The sequence below is a fragment of the Sturnus vulgaris genome, chromosome 2, assembly GCF_052056855.1.
Source record: "Sturnus vulgaris isolate bStuVul1 chromosome 2, bStuVul1.hap1, whole genome shotgun sequence".
Taxonomy (NCBI): domain Eukaryota; kingdom Metazoa; phylum Chordata; class Aves; order Passeriformes; family Sturnidae; genus Sturnus; species Sturnus vulgaris.
In genome coordinates, this window is record NC_142244.1 from 118351041 (window position 1) to 118372158 (window position 21118).

The 21118-nt window shown below is 47.7% G+C and overlaps 1 protein-coding gene across 2 annotated transcripts in view; it reads left to right on the plus strand.

Annotated features, from left to right (window-relative positions):
- Nucleotides 1-20834, plus strand: part of SON (SON DNA and RNA binding protein) — a 36789-nt gene extending 15955 nt beyond the window's left edge. Inside the window, exons 4-13 of one of the 2 annotated variants that reach the window (XR_015801879.1) lie at nucleotides 613-773; nucleotides 2241-2381; nucleotides 3588-3779; nucleotides 7892-8002; nucleotides 8515-8631; nucleotides 14590-14669; nucleotides 15439-15586; nucleotides 18329-18397; nucleotides 18471-18586; nucleotides 19295-20834. Coding sequence is in view for 1 of the 2 variants with exons in the window: in XM_014893705.2 (XP_014749191.2) it covers nucleotides 613-773; nucleotides 2241-2381; nucleotides 3588-3779; nucleotides 7892-8002; nucleotides 8515-8631; nucleotides 15439-15586; nucleotides 18329-18397; nucleotides 18471-18586; nucleotides 19295-19453 (1214 nt within the window). In the remaining variant the exon portion in view is untranslated. The remainder of the gene's footprint in view (nucleotides 1-612; nucleotides 774-2240; nucleotides 2382-3587; nucleotides 3780-7891; nucleotides 8003-8514; nucleotides 8632-14589; nucleotides 14670-15438; nucleotides 15587-18328; nucleotides 18398-18470; nucleotides 18587-19294) is intronic. The other variant, XM_014893705.2, reaches the window with a different exon arrangement.
- Nucleotides 20835-21118: the final 284 nt, after the last annotated feature.

The following is a 21118-nucleotide window of genomic DNA, read 5'->3' on the forward strand; positions in this document are numbered from 1 at the left end:
CCTTCCAGTCCTGCCTCAGAGTTGCCATGGAAGCCTTCCAGTTAGGGAGTTATTTGCAAACTGGCAGAAGGCTTAATTTAATTTAATTTCCTATATCTATGTTAGGGCTGTCCTTTTCCTCCTTATTAAAGCAAAATGCTGTTCTGTTCACAGTTTTGCATCTAATTGTATTTTAAGCAAGAGCAGGTTTTCCTCAGCTTATTTTTCTATTTGGTGGTTGTAAGTAGCTTTTGGGCTACAGGTGGGGAGAGGAGACTTCCTCAGAGGTTTGAGAGCTTTTCAGAGAGGGATAATGAGGAAACTCTGCACTTTATGCTGTGTAGGAAGGACTCAGTATTGCCAAAACAGCAATGAATCAGTGCAGTAAGAGACATCAGAACTTGAGGATGTTGTAGTTGGGACTGCTTTGGGTTACATTTGCAGCTTCACTTGCCTTGTGCACAGCCCAGCCTTAAAGTCTGGAGCAGCTCAGTGCAATTCCTGTTATTTTCACAGAACATCAAAAATGCAAAGTGCAGGTAGAATCTTGTTTAGTTAGCCAGAAACCTTTCTTTATCAAGAATCTATTAAAAAAATAACTTCTCTTTAAAAAAAAAACCCAAATGTTTTTAGACAAAGCCCAGCTACTTGAAATCGCCAAAGCCAACGCGGCCGCCATGTGTGCGAAGTCTGGCGTGCCCTTACCCCCCAGCCTGATGCCTCTGCTGTCCCAGAAGAAGGATGACAAAGCCAACCAGAAATCCTCGAGGGACACCCTGAAGGAGCTCACTGAGGTGAGGGAGAGCAGCAGCATCAAGCCTGGAAATGAGCACACTGAGCGTGGTGATTTTTTTGGGAGGTTGTCACTGCGTGCTGCTGTCACCTGGGAGCTGCTTTGTGTTCAGAATTCCCAAATCCCCGGGGCTGGCAAAGCCCTCCCAGCCCCTGCAGTCCCAGCTGTGCCCCATGGCCACCTTGGCACCCTGAGTGCCACCTCCAGGTGCCACCTCCAGGGATGGGCACTCCAGACCTCCCTGGGCAGCCCCTGCCAAGGCCTGAGCTCCCTTTTGAGCCCTTATTCTCCACACAGTTTTGTTTTAAGTCACCAAAACTGGTATTTTTAATTCAATGGAAATGCATGAAATCAAATTATTTTGCTTTTTCTTACTGATAATTTTGATCCTATTCTAATTTTATACAAGTAGGTGGTTGTGCCTGCAGTCGTGTCAGTGAAATACAAAGCTTTCACTCCTGATTTTTTGTTCTGGTGTTGTTGGTTATGGTTTGAGTTGGAAGGAACTTCAAAGCTCAGCCTGTCCTACCCCCTGCCCTGGGCAGGAACACCTTCCTCTGTCCCAGGGTGCTCCAAGCCCTGTCCAGCCTGGCCTTGGACACTTCCAGGATTCCAGGGGCAGCCTCAGCTGCTCCTCAGAATGGAGAAAATCTGGAATAGAAGAGTGTCTTAATTTTTTTTTTTAATTGCATCATAACTGTGACAATTCTGAAATTGTGTTTATAGAAATAATCTGAGATGAAGCAATGTCCAGTTGCTGAGAGATAATCTGCAGTTGTGCCTGGGCTGGGGGAGCAGGAGTCCTGAACTCAGAAGAGCTGAGTTGGTGCAGGTGCCCTGTGGTGCCATCCTGGGTGGTTTTTCATGTACCCTGACCAAGATCCAGCTTGTGCTGATCTGCAGGCCCCAGATCTGCACCTCCCTTCCCTTTCCAGGAGATCTGTTGAATGATGTTTCTGTTCTTTTGACTCAAAATTATCCACAGAAGCAGTGCAGGTGGTAGGAAATCAGGAAAAAGACATTTTAACCATAAAATTCTGACTTCTCAAGAAAGTCTTTTTGTCTTTGGTGCTTTTCTTCTTCTCTTTTCTTTTCCCCCCATGGAGGTTCCTCCCAGTTTGGCTGTGGTATCCCCATAGCAGCTCTGTGTTTAATTCTGGATGGGGGTGTCTTGCATCCCAGTATTGCAGAAGAATCTGAGCTCTTCTGGAGCCATCACTTCTGACAAGGTCCCTGCAGTGCCAGAGAGCTGAGTCAGTAACCCAGGAGTGCCTGGCAAAGCCATGGTGGTGTTGGATCATTTGTGTAGAACATCCAAAATACATTTATTGATGCTGTTGCTAAAAGATTTTCCACCTCCTGCTTTAGTAAAGAAAAGCACTTTTTTGGATAGAAATGTTCTTTGTGAGTTTGAGTTGAAAGTTGAGATTTCCTCAGAGCTGAGATTTCCCTCTGATTTATTTTTCAGAAATGCAAGAAGATTGCTCAGAGCACTGATGATGTGATAGTGAACAAGCCTCATGTTTCTGATGAAGAGGAGGAAGAACGTCCTTTCTATAACCATCCTTTTAAGCTGAGTGAACCCAAACCTATTTTCTTCAATTTAAGTGTAAGTGCTATTTATATTTTCAATGCTTTAAATCCTGGTTCTTTTTAAATAATGCAAGTAATTCTACAGAAATGTATCAAGGGTTGATAATCTTGGTGAAACTGGGAGTATTTTTAAATCAATTTAAAAGAAACACTCCCAATTCCATCAAGATTAAATTGGTAATCTCAGTAAAATTGTGAATATTTCTTTAAATGCATCTGGAAATCAAATGCTTTGAAACATGGATTTTTTAAAATTTTGTTGGGGTTTTTGGGGGAGGTGAGTGGGGTTTTTTTCAGTTTTATTTGGGGTGGGGGGCGTTGTGCCCATGAAAGTTTGTTCTGATTTTGCAGGGTATAAAGCACTAAAAAAGCTTTAATGTGCTCAGCAAAAATAGAAATAAAATCCCTGGTTTTGTGTATAAATATGTATAGCTTGTGGGGTGCACAAAATAAGCAGTAGTGCACGTTTATGTAAGGTGTAAGGTAGAAATGGATTTATATTTTATATTATATTGCTAGAAATGGCTACAAGGAAACTCAAGAAACCTTGGAATTGTTCCAGGCTCTGAGGAGAAATGTTCTGTGGTGGTTATGGGCTGCTCTGCCTCTTGGTCTTGTTTTTGCCCCTTTTAGTTTTGTTCTTTCTCTCTCCTAAAACCATTCCCATCCATATTCCTAGGAATTTCTCCAGTATTACCCAGTGCTGCCAGCTGTGTTTGCCTCTGGAAGGGAACCTGGCAGGGATTTCTGCAGGTTTTTAATGCATTAACAACACCAAGCAAAACAAGGCCATAGACATTGTCTGCTCAGGGACTGCTAAAAATAGGCCAGAATTAGAAACCCAAATGCTCAGAGCTGCTTTCTCTCCACTCATGGGGAGTTTTTGATCACAGCAATGTTTTGCTGCCCAGGATTTTTCCCTTGGAGCTTTCCATATAAAATACCTGTGTGGCAGGTGGAGATTGTTCTCAGTGTGAATGGGATCAGTTGGGAGAGGAGGGTCGGGGATTTTGGGTTGCTGAAATTGTTTTAAGGGGTTTTTCATCTCTCTCATAGCACAATTTGTGAATCACTTGTGTGCCCAAATGATTAATTATAAAGATTTATTACTCTGGAGTAAGAATGAGTGTTAAAAGTCAAATCTCAGGTATTTACAACAAAACCACCTCATGACTCTTGGCTATTTCCAACTCTTAACTTCTTCTCATTTTATTTCTTTCAGACTCCCAGCATAAAACCAGCACCACCACCCCAACCAAAAAACCAGGTCAGCCTGTCCAAGGAATTCCCTGTTTCCTCTGGGTCTCAGCATAGGAAGAAGGAGGCAGACAGTGTGTATGGAGAGTGGGTTCCCGTGGACAAAAACGGCAAAGACGACGGCAAGGACGATGTGTTCCCCAAGCCAGCCATTGAGGTAAGGAAGGCAAGGAGAGCATATCATATAAAAAACCCCAAACCATCACCTGGGCAGTCTGATACCAAATTGAAGTGTGAAAAAAGAAAAAAAAAAAAAGGCACTTAAAAAAAAGGTAATGCCTAACGCTAAAGCTGAGGAGCTGAGCTCTGCAAGTGGGGATTTGCACGTGGGGAGTGCTGGAAAGCAGCCTGTGCCCATCCTGCTTCTGGTAGCTGGTGACTTCTTGGTCTCAACAGGATTTAAATTGTAGCTGGAAGATGAAAAACCTTTCCTCGTTCAGTTTCCTGCAGAGGTTAATTAATAATACCTTGAGATTTGCACAATAATGTTTGTAGTACTAATTAAAATTGTCCCACCGGTCTTAGAACAGGAACATCACACTGGAATGTAATCCATTAAAAACTCTTAAGTCACTTCCTCTGGATGGATTAATTTTTTAGCTTTCCACTCACCTTTTCTCCCATGGCTGTCTTGCACGTGGCCTTCCAAAGGAGAATATAATTGTATGGATAATAAACTCAAAAAAAAAACCCAAAGCAAGTGTTTTTCCCCTTGAAATTTCTTCCAAAGAACATTTTTTGGAGGTCGTTGTAATTAAGTAAATTAAATATTTAAGACAGATGTTAATATTTTTAAGTTGATTTTGCCTCAATGCACCTGAAGCCTTGTTCTCACACCTTTCAAAGCCAAACCCCAAAGCCTCCCCATCAATTTCTGACAAAGCCATCTCAGCACTTTGTGCATTCTGTTTCTCAAGGCCTTTCTGGTATTGTTCAATTCATTCCCTGAGGCACAGAAGGAATTTTCTTCTGCCTCTTTCACAGCACCAAAAGCACAGAGCACATAACTTAGCCAGCATTTTTGTGGAATCCCTCAGAATTTGATGGTTGGGCACCCAGTTCCTTCTTCCCTCAGCACAGGTGGGAGCTGCACTTTGGGCTCTCCTGCTCCAGTGAAACCCTGAGATGTTGTGCAGAATGTCATTCCCAATTTCATTGCAGTAAATATATTTAACTTCGTTTCCTTCCTGTTGTGTATATCTTTATAAATGCCTGTAACTATGTTGTCTGTTTTTATACTTTGTAAATAAATATTTTTATTTGCCTTGACCTTAACTTGGTTTGTGTTAAGGGTGATTTCAGGGGTGCTAGCTCCCAGCAGTACCATGCCCTGGGGTTTGGGAAGTGCAGGTACAGAAGTGCTGTGTGTTTCTCCAGGGAGTCTGACAGGTAACACAGTGATTCTCTGTTAATTCTCTCATGTTCAGGAGGACTCTGTGCTGGAAATGGCTCCCTTGGAGCAACATGAGGCACATCACCTCCCTTGCTGGGGGAGTAGAGAGCTGGGGGTGCTTGGAATTTTAGGAAGTTTCACTTAGAATTGACCTCCATTCATTGTTGGTGATTTTGCAATACTGTGACAGTTCTGATGCAATTCTCGACATTAAACCAAACACAATTGGTTTTGTTGCTGTGTTTTAATTCACATGTTAGTTCTGGGCTTAGTGTGAAATGACCCTGCTAATACATTACAATTTGTTTTAACAAAACCTGATGCCTTAAAGTCGTTGTGTGTGGTAGTAGGAGATGGAGGGGAAGGTCTGGAGTGATCTCAGGGCTCACCATGCCTGTAGCAAGCAGAGACCTGTGGGGAAAGGAAAGTTTGGAAGTGTGGAGTGGCAGGGTTGGGTTATCCCAAATGACTCCTGGTTGGGATCTAAGGATGCAATAAAAGCATTCATGCACCTCCAGAGTGTATAAAACACCTGCTTTTTATTTTTATTTTTATTTGCTTCAGTATTTGTGATTTGTGGGGGCAAGTCTGAGAGAGGGGATGAGCCAGGAGAGAGCAGCACCTCACTTCCACCTGTTTTCCTTGACTCAGGAATAACAACAACTTCTGATACCTCAAGCAGAGATTTTTTTTTATTTTTTTTTCTCAAGATCCAAAGCTGCCATCGAGTGTGTTGACATAGCACAGAGCCCTGATGGTCTCCAAAATGGAGCAGTGTTTGGGAATTAACCCAGCAGGGAGTGTTGCTAGGCCCCAGTTTGGTAAAGCACTAATACACCTGTTTAGCATGGCAGTGGTCCCCTGTGCTTTCATGGACTGCTTCCATGCCTTTGTGTATTGCTGGATTGAAACTTTTGGTGAGTAGAAAAACTTTTATTTATCTCCTGGACCAGTTTCACAAACAGAAAATTAAAGAATTATTTTAAGTATGTGAGAAAGACTTGAAAACTCAGCCCAGTGTGCATTTGAAAAAGGCATTTTTGCATCCATGCTGTTGTGTGAGGGGATTGTTAGATAATATTTTAATTCTTGTTGTGCCTTTTCTGTGTTCTGTGTGACAAGAAATAAGCACTGTACTCAGTCCATAGACACCTGGGACCTGTGGGATTTTTGCTCTTCCCAACAGAAGCACCTTTATCCTTAACACCAGCAAAAAAAAATCTTAAAATCAGATTTAATAGAGCACAAAAGCAGTTCCTGTGTTTGATGCCATTGTAGATGTTCATATCTGTCTCTTCCTTTCAGCATTTACTGAATTATTGACCAAGTTCCTGGGACAAGGATTTATGGTTTAACAGTGTTTGTTTTGTTCAGCTGAGTCAATTTTAAAGGAGTTTCAGTTTCTCCTGCTGGCCCTTTAGTAGAAAATGTGTGAGAGGTCGAGGTTGGATAGTGCCAACAAAAAGGGCAAGGCTTTTACAAAGCAAATGAAAATGAAGTTCAGGTTAATCCATGACCTTGGGGGGTGTGTGTGTGTGTGTGCCAGCTGCTGTTCTGATTATTTGGTTTCTTCTGTCCCTCAAACAGTCCCAGCCCTTCCAGCTTCTGTCACATCTCAAGAAATTCCATTTGTCTTTGCTCACTCTTCCCTTTCTGCTTTCCAAACAGAATGATCACAGAATCCCCTTGAGGAGCAGGGCACAAAGATTTTATAAAACAGCTGCACACCAGCCAGAATTTGTTATATTTTTAGAGCCCCAAATGTTGTGGATTTCTCTCCCATGGCTTTGCCCAGAGTGAAGGTTTGCAGTGAGCTCCTTCCTGTATTTCACGTTTTCACCAAGTCACTCCACAACATCCTTTGAAATTTGTTTTCTTTATATTTTACTGTAGTTCAGAAGCACAGATGTAGATAAAGCAGTGGATTCTGTGAGCTCACAGCCTGGTTTTACAGAATCCCCGGGGCTGGCAAAGCCCTCCCAGCCCCTGCAGTCCCAGCTGTGCCCCATGGCCACCTTGGCACCCTGAGTGCCACCTCCAGGTGCCACCTGCAGGGATGGGCACTCCAAAGCTCCCTGGGCAGCCCCTGCCAAGGCCTGAGCTCCCTTTCCATGGGGAAATTCCTGCTGCTGTCCAAGCTGAGCCTGCCCTGGCCCAGCCTGAGGCCGTTCCCTCTCCTCCTGTCCCTGTTCCCTGGAGCACAGCCCGACCCCCCCTCCCTGCCCCTCCTGCCAGGGACTTGTGCAGAGCCACAAGGTCCCCCCTGAGCCTCCTTTTCTCCAGCCTCAGCCCCTTTCCCAGCTCCCTCAGCCCCTCCTGGGGCTCCAGCCCCTTCCCCATCTTCATTCCCTTCTGGCTTAGGCTGAAGATGAAAATTTGAAACATTAAAGTCAGGGTTGTGGAAGGCATCTGATTGATGCTGGAATTATTTTATACAGACAAGCCTTAGTGTGACTTAATAGCAGAGTGCTCATGGGAACAACTCTGCATGAGTTTTTAGTTAAATTGCATTTAATTCTGTTGGTTAAGAAGATCTCACTGAACAGTAAAATGCTTCTCTGTTTATTACACACCAGAATTTTTTGTGACAAATAATTCTTAGAAAATAAATCATTGGATATTTTGTGTGTACAAGTGATTTTAAATTCCCAGGGAGTTAACAGTTTAAATTCAGATTGTTCTTTGTTCAGGAAAACCCATCTTGTGTGGATCTGAGTATTCCCAGGATTTCCATCATTTGCCTATTTCCTTGTCAAACCAGCTATTCACAGTGTAACCCCACTTTGGTAGCATGGATTCTCCAGCAGCTTTTCCCAGCTCGAGTGGACATTGTTGTGCTCTGCTGTATTTTTTACAAATGCTCTTTTTCCTTCTAGTGTGTGGACATAACCACAGCCATGAACGACAGAGCAGTGGCCCAGAAAAGGCTCAATGAGAACTCCTTTGACTTGGAGGCCATGTGCATGCTGAACAGGGCACAGGAGCAGGTAAGCTGGGGCCTTCCAGCAGCATTTTGGGCAGCTTGAGGAAAAGCAATGCTTCCCTTTCATAGCAGCTGATTTTTCTCTCCTCTCTAAGTTTGAAAACCCAGTTGTGGGCCAGTGTTTCAAAGTTCTGCCTTGGTTTTGCACTTCTTAACACTGAGTTTTGATGAGCTCCATGATGTATTCCATGTTTTCACCCAAGTCACTCTGAAACATAGCTTCAGATTTATTTTTCTTTAAATTTTACTGTAGTTCAGCACAGATGCAGGTAATTCTTTTCAAGACAGTGGATTCAGCAGTTTTGGGGATGAGGAGGAGCTGAACTCACTGGAGCTCAGGTTTCAGGGTGACCATTGAGATGCTCAGATTTTGGGAACACCTGCTTCCCTCCGAGTGTCAGTGAACCCACCAGATATCACCAGCATGATGTGAAAACGACTGACAAACAGCAGGGAATCGCAGAGGAGAAGGAGGAGATGTTGCTGTTGGTCTCACAGTGGGTTTTGCTGTTGCAGATCGACGCCTGGGCTCAGTCCAACTCCATCCCTGGGCAGTTCACGGGCAGCACTGGAGCACAGATCCTGTCCTCAGACGAGCTCACCAACAGCGGGCCCCAGGCGTGGATTCGAAAGGTAGAAGTGCCACAGACACTGCTGTCCCAGCAGCACACTTCACTGCACTCCAGGATTGCAAAATGCACGCCAGGTGCCCTCCCCCTGTGGCACAGCTTGTGCCCAGTGCAGCAGGCTGGGCTCGGTCCCTGTCCCTCGGTGTCACTGAGGCTGTGACAGTGCAAGACACAGCCTGCCACTGACAGGACACTGCTGCTGTGCTGTGCTGTGCTGTGCTGCCAGTGGCAGATCCTCACTGGCACTGGGACACACCAGGCAGGCTTTGGTCCTGCTGATGATCAAATCAGGGGTTTTTGGCATCGGCTTCAGCGAACCAAGTCCCAAACTGCCCTTTGTGTTTGCCTTGGTTCTCTCTGGTTGCTCCTTTGCCTCTCTCTGAATCACCAGGGTTTTTTTTCTGGGAGGATTAAAGCAGGAGTTGCAGTTAATCAGTTACTCTCACTCTAATGTTGTTAGATACAGTGCAGTAGTTCCCTCTTGCTGTGGGTTCTCACTGGCTGCTTTTGGGGTGTGGTGCGTCCTCCATCCATGTGTTTTATACATTTAGTGACTCAGGTTGTATGTTTGCTGATAAACACTGATCTGGTGCTCTGTCAGGAAGGAGATCTGAGGAATTCAGGCGACTTTCACCTTCCAGGAATGAGGAGTTAAGCTGCTCAGTGTGGCAGGTGCTGCAGCTGAGTCTGTATCAGCTTGGGTTAGGACAGCCTCCAAGCTGGGAGGTCAGAGCTGAGGCTTAGGTGGAATTTTCCATAAAAATTGGTGTCAGCTGAACACAAAAGTCTGGAATTATAATATCCTGAAAATAGAAACATTTTTTGCCAGGATTCACTAACTTGTTTTTCCACTTCATATTAACCAAGCAGTGCAGAGAGCCAGGGAACACAGGTTTGAGTCACTGGCCAGATGGGAATCTTCTGGGATCTTGTCAGTGTTAAAACAGAATGTGCATGATATAAAGTCTGATTTTAACAATTATGAACAACTGAGATTGTAGCAAGATGCTGCCTTTGATGAATGCAATCCTTGTTCCTGGCAGAGGGAACTGTAAAGCACAGGGATGTGCTGCTGAGGAAGGAGCTTTTCCACTGGGAGGCTTGGGAAGGAGATCAGCAGGGCTGTGAGGGGAGAGTTCTCCTGTCTGCAGCACCTGGAATGGCTTCCCTGGGAAGGGAGCAGCTCTGAGCAGCTCTGTCCCAAACCTCCTCCCTGGGTCTGCTGTGATGGCAGTGGCAGGAGGGGCTGCTCACACGGGTGAAGTGGGAAGGGCCACGTGTGTTGTGTCCTCCAGCTTCACTCTGGCATCTTCTTAAAGCAACCCAGCTAAACAAACCAAAACAACAGCCAAAAAACCAAACACAAACCCAAGAAAATGCTTCATGGGGAGAAAAATGGGAGAAGAGTGTGGTCTGTGCTTGTGGACCCGACTGCTGTGAGGAGTAGAGGAATGTTGGAGCATTTTGTTGGATCTGGGCATCAGGGAGGCAGCAGCAGCAGCTCCCCTGCCCTGCCCAGAGCTGGGAGTGTGCTGTGCTTGCAGTGCAGGCTCTGGGGCTGGGCACAGGGGAGGCTCCTGCTGGGAGCACGAGCAGTTGGTGGGTGAGGGAGGTGAGGACTTTGTCCTCTCCCTGCCCTGGCACTCCTCAGCTGCTCTGCCAGGTTCCCCTTCCATGACGGCCCAGAGCTGCTCAGAAAAGCCCTGGGGCTTCAGGGCTGGGGGGCCTGGGAAAGCCTCACACAGCTTCTTGTGGAGCCCTTCTGTGGCTGCAGGAGGATTCCACAGGAAGAAGCAGGGACGTGGTTCTGAATCCGTGTTATCTTCCTCAGGGACAGGAATGCAAACCACCCATGAAATGCAAAGTCCTGCTTGTGTGTTATCTGGACACCTGAAATTGTGTGACAATTAGCAGTTAATGAGTGTAGCACTGAGGAGTCAGGCTTGTGCTCCCTTTTTGGCCTAAAATTGCATCTTAACATTTTAAAAAAATGGTATTTTACACTCAGGCCTGGAGTTGGACTTTGATCCTTATGGGTCACTTCCAACTCGGGATGTTCTGTGTTTCTGTGGTTTTTATCTGCAAGCAGGGCTGTGGAGTTTCTTGGGGGATGTTGTGTCTGGGAATTAATGCACATTTCTGGCTGAGGCTGTCTGCTGAAGGCATTTCCCTTGGGAATTTGCCACGGGAGGAGCTGTGACCATCCAGGCCAGACTGAACCCGTGGCAGCCACTTGATTTGGATGTCAGAAAAGAAGGAATTGGAGCAAGCACAGACACTGGGTGTGACAGAGGTCACCACAACACCAGGGAGGTGCAACAGAGGAGTCACTCAGGAGGGCAGGAAGGGACTTGAGCTCTGTCTTCACTTTGCATTTCGTGGATTTCCCCTTTTCTTGTCCTTTCCCAATGACTGGAGAGGTAATATGCACTCAAACCAGACTCTGCCTGCAATCTCAGCTTGGGGATTAGGTACTGCAGGGGTTCATGTGGAGCACTGGGATGGGGACACGAAGTAGGAATAAGATTGATGGTTTTAATTCTTGGACTAATTCATGGTGTTTATGTGCAGGGGCCTGAGCAGGGTCCATAAAAAAGTGATGTGGTGTTAAGTATAAAAAATTTATGAACAATCTCACTTTTCCCTTTGAAAAAGTGGCTTCTGTTTCAGTTTGTCACCATCAGTGTAATCAGTTCACAAATGTGACTCATCTTTTCTGAAGGTTGCTTCTATTTTTATTCCCTTTTTCCTTCCAAACACACTGTGCTGCTGAAGAAATGTCAGAGCAAGTGGTCAAATATTTTTTTGTTTTTCCAAGCAAATTCTGTTGAGGTCTATTTACTCCCCCTTTCCCAGACTCACCACTTGGTTCTGGATTTATCAGCTCAATTCTGGAGCCTGAACTTGCTCCCCAAACCCGGGGTTGTGCTCAGGGGTGGCCCTGGGGAGCTGCTGGGTCACTCACTTGGTGCTGATCCCTGGGGTGCAGAAAGTTCTGGAAAGTGCAAGCCTCCCATTCTTGAAGGCACAGCAGAGCAGAGCTCCCCTTAGGGTGGAAGTTAAGCTGAGCTTTGTGGCTGCCCCTTGCAGAACTGCTGAGCTTCCCTCAGGCAGCCCTGGTGTTCCTGCTGGGGACAGGGAGCTTTCCTTGGCACCTGGCAAGGCAGAGCAGCTCTGTGCTCACTGGGAGCTGGATTTTGGGCAGGAATTGTTCCCTGGCAGGGTGGGCAGGGCTGGCACAGGGTGCCCAGAGCAGCTGTGGCTGCCCCTGGATCCCTGGCAGTGCCCAAGGCCAGGTTGGACATTGGGACAGTGGGAGGTGTCCCTGCCATGGCAGGGGTGGCTCTGGGTGGGATTTGGGGTCCCTCCAAACCCAAACCAGTGTGGGGTTCCATGGTTCCACACTAGGTGAGTTCTGTTGGACTGGCTCCCCCCAGTGCTCTGGATGTTGTTTTTCCAGCCATTCTTTTTTCCCTGCTCTTATTCAAAGCTGTGACAGCACCTGCAGGTGCTTGGGGTGCTCAGGGCTTGTGAAGCATCTGCTGGGCTTCTTCAGCAAGGGATTCCTGCTCCTGTCTGTGGGAAGGATTGGGGCTGCTGCTGAAAGGGCCAGAGCATCTTCCAGTTCAGCACCCAGCCCAAATTCCCTTCCTCAGGATCCCTGCAAGGAGCCACAGGCAGCAGATGCTGATCAGAGCTCCAGGACACTCCCAGGCTGGGATTTTTGGGCTGTGCAGGGCCAGGAGCTGCACTTGGATGATCCTTGTGGGTCCCTTCCCACTCCAGGAGATGCTGGGATTTAAAGGGAAATTCTGCTGCCTGGCACAAGTTTTTCCAAAGTGATGCTTGTTCCTGGAACCTGAACTTCTTGGAGTTCAGCCTTTAGTCCCAGCCTTGTGCTGCACCTGAACTGCCACCCCTGCCTTCAAGGCCTTGCTGTCTTTGCTCCCTAAATTGTTGCTCCAAAGAGTCAGCCTGAAGAATCTGCAAGGAAGTTAATGAAAACTGCTCCAAACCCTCTGAAGGAATCAGCTTTTAACTTCTCTTTAAAGCACGTGCTGGCACGAGAATGTGGCTCTTTAGTGTCTCCATGTGTTGGTGGAGTGGAAGTGGGATTTCATGGAATTTAGAGCTCAAAATATAAGGAAAAAGGTATCAAATTGTCCTGCAGCTCCCTCAAATTAAGATAGTGAGTGAAAGAGAAATAATTCAGTAAATAACGAGTTAGTTCTGACAGCAGTAACCAAATGCTCAGAAACCTGGGGGTTCTTGTATTCCATCCCCTGTAATTTGTATCTGCAAAGGTCCAGAGGTGCTCAGGAGTTTTTGGAGATTCACACTTGCATTGGTTTTTAAAATGAGAAGAATTGTGGCTCTTGCTTCCCTGCTTTTGTGAACATTCCTGTTCCTTCGGTGGTTTTCAATGAGTTCCAAACCCAGCACCAGTTTTACCCCACTCATGAAACCATGGGCTGAGGGAAGTTGTCTGTCATTAAACTACAAAAAAATACAATGTACAGATGGCATTAGAGGTTTATATTCACTTTATTGTTAAAAGAAAAAAAAACAACAAACCAGAATCAAAATGCAAGAACCTTTTCCTTGCTGCAGACCTTTGCTTCCTCAGTGACCTGAGTCCAGGTGGGCTTCTCCTGGCTCCTTTCCCACTGGTACCACAATTCCTTCCTCTGGCCTTTTAGTGGGATGCACGAGTATTTGTGTCTTCTGGAATGAAATTATTATTAATAATAATTATTATTATGAATAATAATTTTGTAAGTCACTGTTGTCCTGGTTCTGTTGGTCACATTGAAGAGTCAGCACAAAATTCCTGCTGCAGTTCCCCACCAGGATCCTGAATTCACCCATGGAAGGGGTGCTTTAAAATCTGCCTTTTGGAACTTACAACTTCCTATTCCAGTTTCTGGAGTTTGTTCAGGCTCTGGTAATTCCTCTGTAGGAGCTCAGGGCTCGGCTTTTTGACCAGGACCAGGATATTTTGGTTCTGTTCTGTCCTTGCTCCAGCCCTGAGCCAGGACATGTCCAGGTGTTTGGGAAAGCCGCAGTGACCTCAGCAGGAGCTTGCGCTGTGTCCTTTGTGAACTGAACACACCCCGTGGTGCTGGAACAGCCCAAACCCTGCCCTGCCAGCTGCAGGGCCTGCCTCCCTGTCCTGGGGGTGCTTCTCTCACGGGATGTTCCCGGAAAACAGGGGAGGAGGGAGCGGGAAGTGCTGTGGAGGGGTGTGGATGTCGTGCCCCAGGGGCTGGGTGTGCACCAGCCCCAGCTCTGCTCCTCCAGCCTCTGGATCCGTGTGGATCCAGGCAGGGATTTCCTGGCCATAGGCAGAGATTGGGAGCGTTCCTGGCACAGCCTCCAGCACGGCTTTGCTGTCACGGGCTGGGCACAGCGGTGTGCTGGAAATGCCCAAAACACCTGGCGTGCCAAAGGAGCACCTGTGGCTTTGTTACCTGCCAATGTTCCCGGGCACCCGGGAGCCCTGGGAGCCCAGGGCTGTGTCAGGTGGTGACAGCCCCAGGCCGTGCTCAGCTCCAGGAGCTGCCAGGGATGCCCAAGGCTGGGATTTTGGGCTGTGTGTGCAGGGCCAGCGTTCGGAACCCGTGGTGCTGATGGGTCCCTTCCAGCTCAGGACATTCCGTGATTCTGTGAACTCTGGGAAACTCCTGCTCTTGCAAGCCCAGCTCCAAAGGAAGCAGAACCCACCCTGAGCGTTGTGTGGAGGTGCCTGGGCAGTGAGCGAGCCCTGCCCAGCTCTGGGGCTGCCTCTGCTCGGCGGCCGCTCCTGCCGGGCTCGGAGCTCGTGTCCGGGAAGGCAAGCAAGGTTCTGCTGTGATGGAAACAATGCTTGACTTGCTTCTGGGGTCAGCGGGGGGGCACGAGAGATGATAGTTCACAGAATAACCTGTGAACTTTCACCCCTCTATATGGAAACTTGTTTCAGGGTCAAATCCTTGTAGCCGCCTTCTTGCCACGGTCAGTGCCAGCCCTACTATTCACAACACTGCGGCCAGCGAGGCCTAGGTACGTAACATTTAAGGAGTTTTTACAGTTCTTTACATCAAAGCAGATGTTTAAACTTTCTGTTGATAAGCTTTCACCGTTTAACAACTTTTGTTAATGCTCATTTGAAAGAATGTGACGACTGCTGCTGCTAAACTGGGGGGCCAAGCGCCTTTTTCCATTAAAATAAAAGAGAGGGGAAAAGCAAAACCTGTTTGTTCCATGTGGAATTTCAGGGTAGAACTTGAATGTGCAACTGCTGTGTAATGAATCAGGTGGGGAGAGGTTTTTGTTTTTTTTTTTTTCAAGATTTAAACACGCCTAAACAGCCTGTGAATGTCATGACTAAATGTGCTTGTGTTCTGTTGGACGAGGAGGTGCCCCTGGCACAGCTGTGCCAGGATCAGTTCCCACTTCCCGAGCTGAGGACATCTCTGGGATCAGAGCAGAGAGTTTAGAACCGGATGGTTGTCGCTTGATTAAACCACATCTGTCTGCAAAGGGTCACTGCCACTTTGGGATCACCTTAGACTTTTCCTAAGTTGTTCTTTTTTGCCAAACATTGATTTTGTGTCTCGTGTGTCCGCGTGAATTCCGGGTTCCACGCACTGGTTTGGGCTAAAAATCCACAGAGCTCAGGTGGATTTTTTTTTTTTTCCTTTTTTTTTTCTTTTCTTTTAAATTGAGTCTGTGAAAAATTGTTAGAAACATTTTTTTGGAAGTTCCCACTTCTTATTTAAAATCCCAGCACTAACTTTAGGCCTTGTTTTACTTCTCTTTTTCTGGATAGGATCAGTTCTTAAGAGCAGCCCCTGTAACTGGAGGAATGGGAGCTCAGCTGATGAGGAAAATGGGCTGGAGAGAAGGAGAAGGGCTTGGGAAGAACAAGGAAGGCAGCGTTGAGCCCATCATGGTGGATTTTAAGACAGATCGAAAAGGTGAGTGCTGCCTCACAAATGTCCTGTGGCCTCTCACCTCTGCCTGGAGCTGCCACAGGCCCGGGGAAGCAGGAGGTGTTTTCTGTTCACTGGCACAGGAATGGATTCTGGGATTTTGTCTCAGGTTTGCCAGGGCCTGGGGTCCCTCCAGAGCTTTGTCCTGGTGGAAAAGCTGTGGTGGTTGTTCTGGAGCAGGAGCAGGGATGGGAAATGGAATAGTGGGGTCAGTTTGGCAATGAGGGCAGAGCTGAGAGCCCCAAGGCTGAGCTTTGTGAGTGACTCACACTCAGGCCTTTGGGGCTTCCCTGTGGATTCCTGTCCTGTTCTTTGTCCCTGCTGTTTGTCTGATCCTGCTGAAGGCATCTCTGCTCATCCTCAGGGCTGCTTCCAGAGGCAGCTTTAGCTTCCACTGGACCTGGGGAGCTGCAGGGCACAGGGCAGAGCTCCCTGGCTGCAGCAGATCCATGCAGGCAGTGGTGCTGCTCCTTCAGCTTGGCCCCTGTGCTTTGTGTGCTCAGTGCCCACCTCAAACACCTCTCCAGGTTCTGACTGCTTGAAATCCAAGATGCCAAATTCAGCAATCAGGATGTCTTGATTTCATTGTTCTGCTGTGCATGGAACAAAACAACAACTCCACACTGAGTGTGGGACAGATTCCTGCTGTTCTAAAGATTTCTTCTGCACCAGGAACCTTCAATCCCATCTGAAAGCACAGGATGGAAATACTCAGAATTTTCATTTCAAGGCCATTGGATGGGACTTGGAGCAGCCTGGGACAGTGGGAGGTGTCCCTGCCATGGCAGGGGTGGCTCTGGGTGGGATTTGAGCTCCCTTCCCACCCAGACCATCCTGGGATTTTGTGTTGGCTTTTGTCCCTGCTCAGAATTGAGCTTGGAATGGCCAAAACTCCTCACATGTTTTTCTTTACAATCTTTCTGTGTAAAGAAAGAAATGAAACCCCAAAGGTGGCTGGTGACAGTGATTGCCGAGGACTCCTCCTGGCCTGTGAGAGTCATCTGAAACCAGGGGTTTCAGCTGGGCTTTGCTTTGGGTTTCCTGGTTGTGAAATATTTAGGCTCATGTGCAATCTTACCTGATCATTCCCACAAAAATTGTGCCACTGTAGTGGTTTTGGTTTACTAATTTGAATTTTTTTGGATGTGAGATAGAATTGGGAGGAAGGTAAAAATAGGTTTAATTTTAAATGGTACAAAGAGAAACTTTATTTTTAGAAACAAGTTAGAGTAAAACTTTAGACTACTTTTTTTCACACACTTGGTTTTTTTATACACTGAAAATGTATAGAAAGAAACAACTTAGTTTATTTTTTTTTTCCCCTGGCATCTGGCCAGGATGCAGAATTCCCTCTGCTCTTGGGCCACCCAGTGGCACAGAGAGACAGGGGCAGGAGGTGTCCTCACAGAGAAGCAGGAATTGTGATTATATATTAGATATATATCATGTATTTAGGACAATGGATTATATACTTAGGGATTATATATTGAGGACAAGTAGTTTCTCAGACATCCACGTTTTGGGTGATTAAATGGATAAAACATACTTCATTTTTTTTTTAACTTCTGTGTAGAGTTTTAAAGTCCAGTGTTTGGCAGGAATTCTGTTACTAACCCCCCACCCAGGTTTGTTTTGTAAGGAATTTATTAGACATTTTTCAATGTACCCCCCCAATAAAATACAATTCCTGGTCCCAGGAGGTGACTCAGGAGGCTGCAGCTTGTTGGAAATTCTCAGCTGAGGTTCCAGAGACAGGAGGTGGAGTGGAGTGGCAGTGGCTCTGCAACAGGGAGGGAATTTAATGAAGAGGGGGAGAATCCTTTGTTAGGTTTGGGTTTAAAATTCTTTAGGGGGGCAAAACCCTGAGCCTTTCCTTGTCTGATGGCTTCACACCCCTTGAGAAGTCCCTGCTTAGGGGTTGCAGGAATATTGGCATGAATATCTGATAAGGAGGGAAGGATTTTCCTGTAAAGCAAAAGAAACCCAAATGCCACCCAAAAAAGCTGAAGGAACAGGAAGACACTGGAAGCAATTGCAGTATCTCCCTGTCTTTATTCACCAAAAACCACAGCAGGAAAACTGGAGGTAAGAAACAAAGGAATATTGAAAGGTTGAAGTCTGAGAGTGGCAAAATTCACGGGGAGAAACTTGAGTTTCTCTCATGGATTGTCACTGGAATTTCAGACATTTCTGGCAATTCTTCAGTTTATTTCTTGGTCTTGCAAGATTTTCAGAAGAACAATGTTGAGCTTTGGTGTTTGCCAGTGACTCCAGGAGAGCCTGTGCTCCCTGCATCCCCTTGGGGCTGTTCCATGCCCTGCTTTGTTTCCAGGTGGGATGGAGGTCACAGCTTGGGCTGTTGGAGCACTGGTAAATGCAGAGAGCACAGGGAATGTGGGTCAGTGGTGTCACTGCTGGCAGGAGGGGACTCAGGGACGTTTCTGGATACTGGGAGTGATTCCTGTGCTCCCTGTGTTCGAGGCAGACTGAAGGCAGGGGGTGACTCCGGGCTGCACGAAACAGGAGGAGAATGTTCTTGTTCAAAGAGGCCATGGAAAACCAGGTGTTCTCTTGTGTTAGACTGCTCAGAGTTTCCTCCTGGCTGGTTCAGAGTCTTCCTGAAGGCTTTGGGAAGAATGAGATGAGTGGAATGGAGGGAAGGAGGTGGAGGGTTCAGAGCTGGCTGGGGTCTGCACGTGTCCCCTCTGATGCCCGTGTTGTTTGCAGGGCTTGTTGCTGTGGGAGAGAAGGCCCAGAAGAGGTCTGGCCATTACGTGGTGATGAAGGATCTTTCAGGTGAGATTCTTGTCTAGAATAATGCAATTCCCAGAGGCTGCTTGGGTGCTGACCCTGAGCTTCTGTGTTGCAGGGAAGCACCCGGTGTCTGCGCTGATGGAGATCTGCAACAAGAGGAGGTGGACGCCCCCCGAGTTCGTGCTGGTGGACGACAGTGGGCCTGATCACCGCAAACATTTCATCTTCAAGGTGGGTCTGGGCTGCCCCTGTGCTGCTTGCCCTGTGCCAGGGATGAAATCCATGTTTCTGTTTGATAGAAACACCTCCCAGGGCTGGCTGAGGATGGCGGAGCCGTCTCGGTGCTGGAATGTGCAAGTCCTGTTCCTGGAAAGGCCAAATCGGGTCCCTGGAGCACTTTGATCTGGGAACTGGGGAGACTGGAGCCCCTCTGGAGCCAGACTGGGACACCTGGGGGTGCTCACCTGGACAGGAGAAGCTCCAGGGAGAGCTCAGAGCCCCTGGCAGGGCCTGAAGGGGCTCCAGGAGAGCTGGAGAGGGACTGGGGACAAGGATGGAGGGACAGCACACAGGGAATGGAGGGACAGCACCCAGGGAATAGCTTTGAACTGCCAGAGGGCAGGGCTGGATGGGATCTTGGGCAGGAATTGTTCCCTGGCAGGGTGGGCAGGGCTGGCACAGGGTGCCCAGAGCAGCTGTGGCTGCCCCTGGATCCCTGGCAGTGCCCAAGGCCAGGTTGGACATTGGGACAGTGGGAGGGGTCCCTGCCATGGCAGGGCTGGGATGGGATGAGCTTTAGGGTCCTTCCCAACCCAGACCACGGTGGGATCCCATGAAATGGCCGTGCTGCCTGGGTTCTGTGTGTCCCTAAAGAGGAATTGCCCAGAGTGTCCCTGAAGCAGCCAGGCCCCTCACTAACCCCTGCTTCCCCTGTGCCAGGTGAGAGTCAATGGCAACGAGTACAGGCCCACCTTTGCCAGCCTTAACAAGAAGCACGCGAAAGCCACGGCGGCCACGGCGGCGCTGCAGGCCATGGGACTCGTACCAAAGGAAAGCATGGTCAATACCACCATGTTCAGGAGTGCCTCACACCGCTAAGCTTGGCTTTACTGGGACACTGGTTCTGAGCATTTTACTCTGCACAAGAAATGGTATTTGCCCCTCTCATGTTGTAAATACATCGGCGATTCCCACCTTGTAAAAACTGTACAGACACCCACAGGTTTTTTTTCTTTTGTACCATCCAAATGTATTTAAATCATACTTAGTTTTTGGTATGTTTATATTGTTTACATTAGTGATGTAATTATTTCTTAAACGACTAAATCAGACGACAGACTCTGGAGGCATCAGAAACCCAGACCCTTGGCTGAAGCTCCTGCAGTTCCTCTCCTGCTGGAACGCTGACCCTTTGATACAGTTTTGTAGTGGCTGCAGAATTCCCTGGGCTCGGGGAGGTGCTGGGGACGCCCTGGGGCCGTGCCCGGGCTCTGCCCCTCGGTGCCAGGACAGCCAGAGCCACGGAGATTGGGACACGACCCAGCTCAGCTCCTGCACGGCCCCCACGAGGGGCCCTGGGGCTGCTCTTCCCAACCAGTGAATCCACTGCCTGATGCTGATTGTACGGATTTGTGGTTCATGTGAATTTTAAACTCTTTAACAAATCTACAACTGGATTTGGGGGGAGGGAGGGGGTAGAATGACGCTTCAATTGTTGTACCCAACTTGGTCAATAAAGCAGCACAAGTTCATAATCTTCACCCCTGGTCAGTAAACAGTAATTCCAGTGGATGCCAAGCCAGGAAACAGGAATGGAAATACACCAAAATGCCTTCTGCAAGAAACACACAGGATACAGAAGTGGATTTGTGAGGGTTTTCAGCAGCCGTTGGGATGGCAGGAGCAGGTCTGGTTATTTTGGGTTGCTTTGAACTTTTACAAAATAACTCCTTGGAATTAAATGTTTCCATAACGATCCTCTGCCCTCAAGGAGCCTGATGTAGAGTTTGGGCAGTTGGACAGCAGAGAGGTTGTAGAAAGCTTTTCCTGCTTTTTATTTTATTTTTTATTTAAGAAGCATTATTCTTTGATCTGTGTGCACACAAAAGGGGCAGTGCACTCTCCCTGACGGATCCGAGTTAGGAGCAGGCTGCCAGGATTTCTGCACTTGGGTTGTTCAGGTGCTTCTCCCAGACAAGTCTTTGTGAGGTGTGAAAGAACAAACCCAGCCAGGCCGCTCAGGCCTCACGTCAGGGACCCTTTGGCCGTGGGGCCCTGGAGCTGTGTGGATCCTGTCACAGAACACGGAGTCTCCCTGCTCTGCAGGGACAAGGGTTGGTGCTTCCTGTGCAGCAGAGAATTGGGGTTGGTTTGGAGACAGAAAAGCCCCTCTGAGTCTGTCTGAGCGCTCTGGAAATGCTTCAGTTGATCTTCATTTCATGGACGTTGTTGTCTCGAATTAAACTTTTTTCCCTTTGGCCTTTGGTCTCTGACTAAATGTGTGGAGCTTGTCCTGGGAGCTGCCTGGGAGGTGTGGAATTCCCAGGAAATGTGAGAAGAGACTCGGGGGGTGCTGGGAGTGTCTGGCTCCTCCCTGGGGCTGGGAGCAGCTCCTGAGGACACTCAGTGGTTTGGCAGAACTCAAACCTTGGAGCTGCTGAGGATTCTCTGCAATCCATGCTCTCCACGGCAGCTCAGAATTCACAGCTGGACACGATAAAATTTGGGAATGTACAACCCCCTGTATTGTTTTGTTCCTTTTTC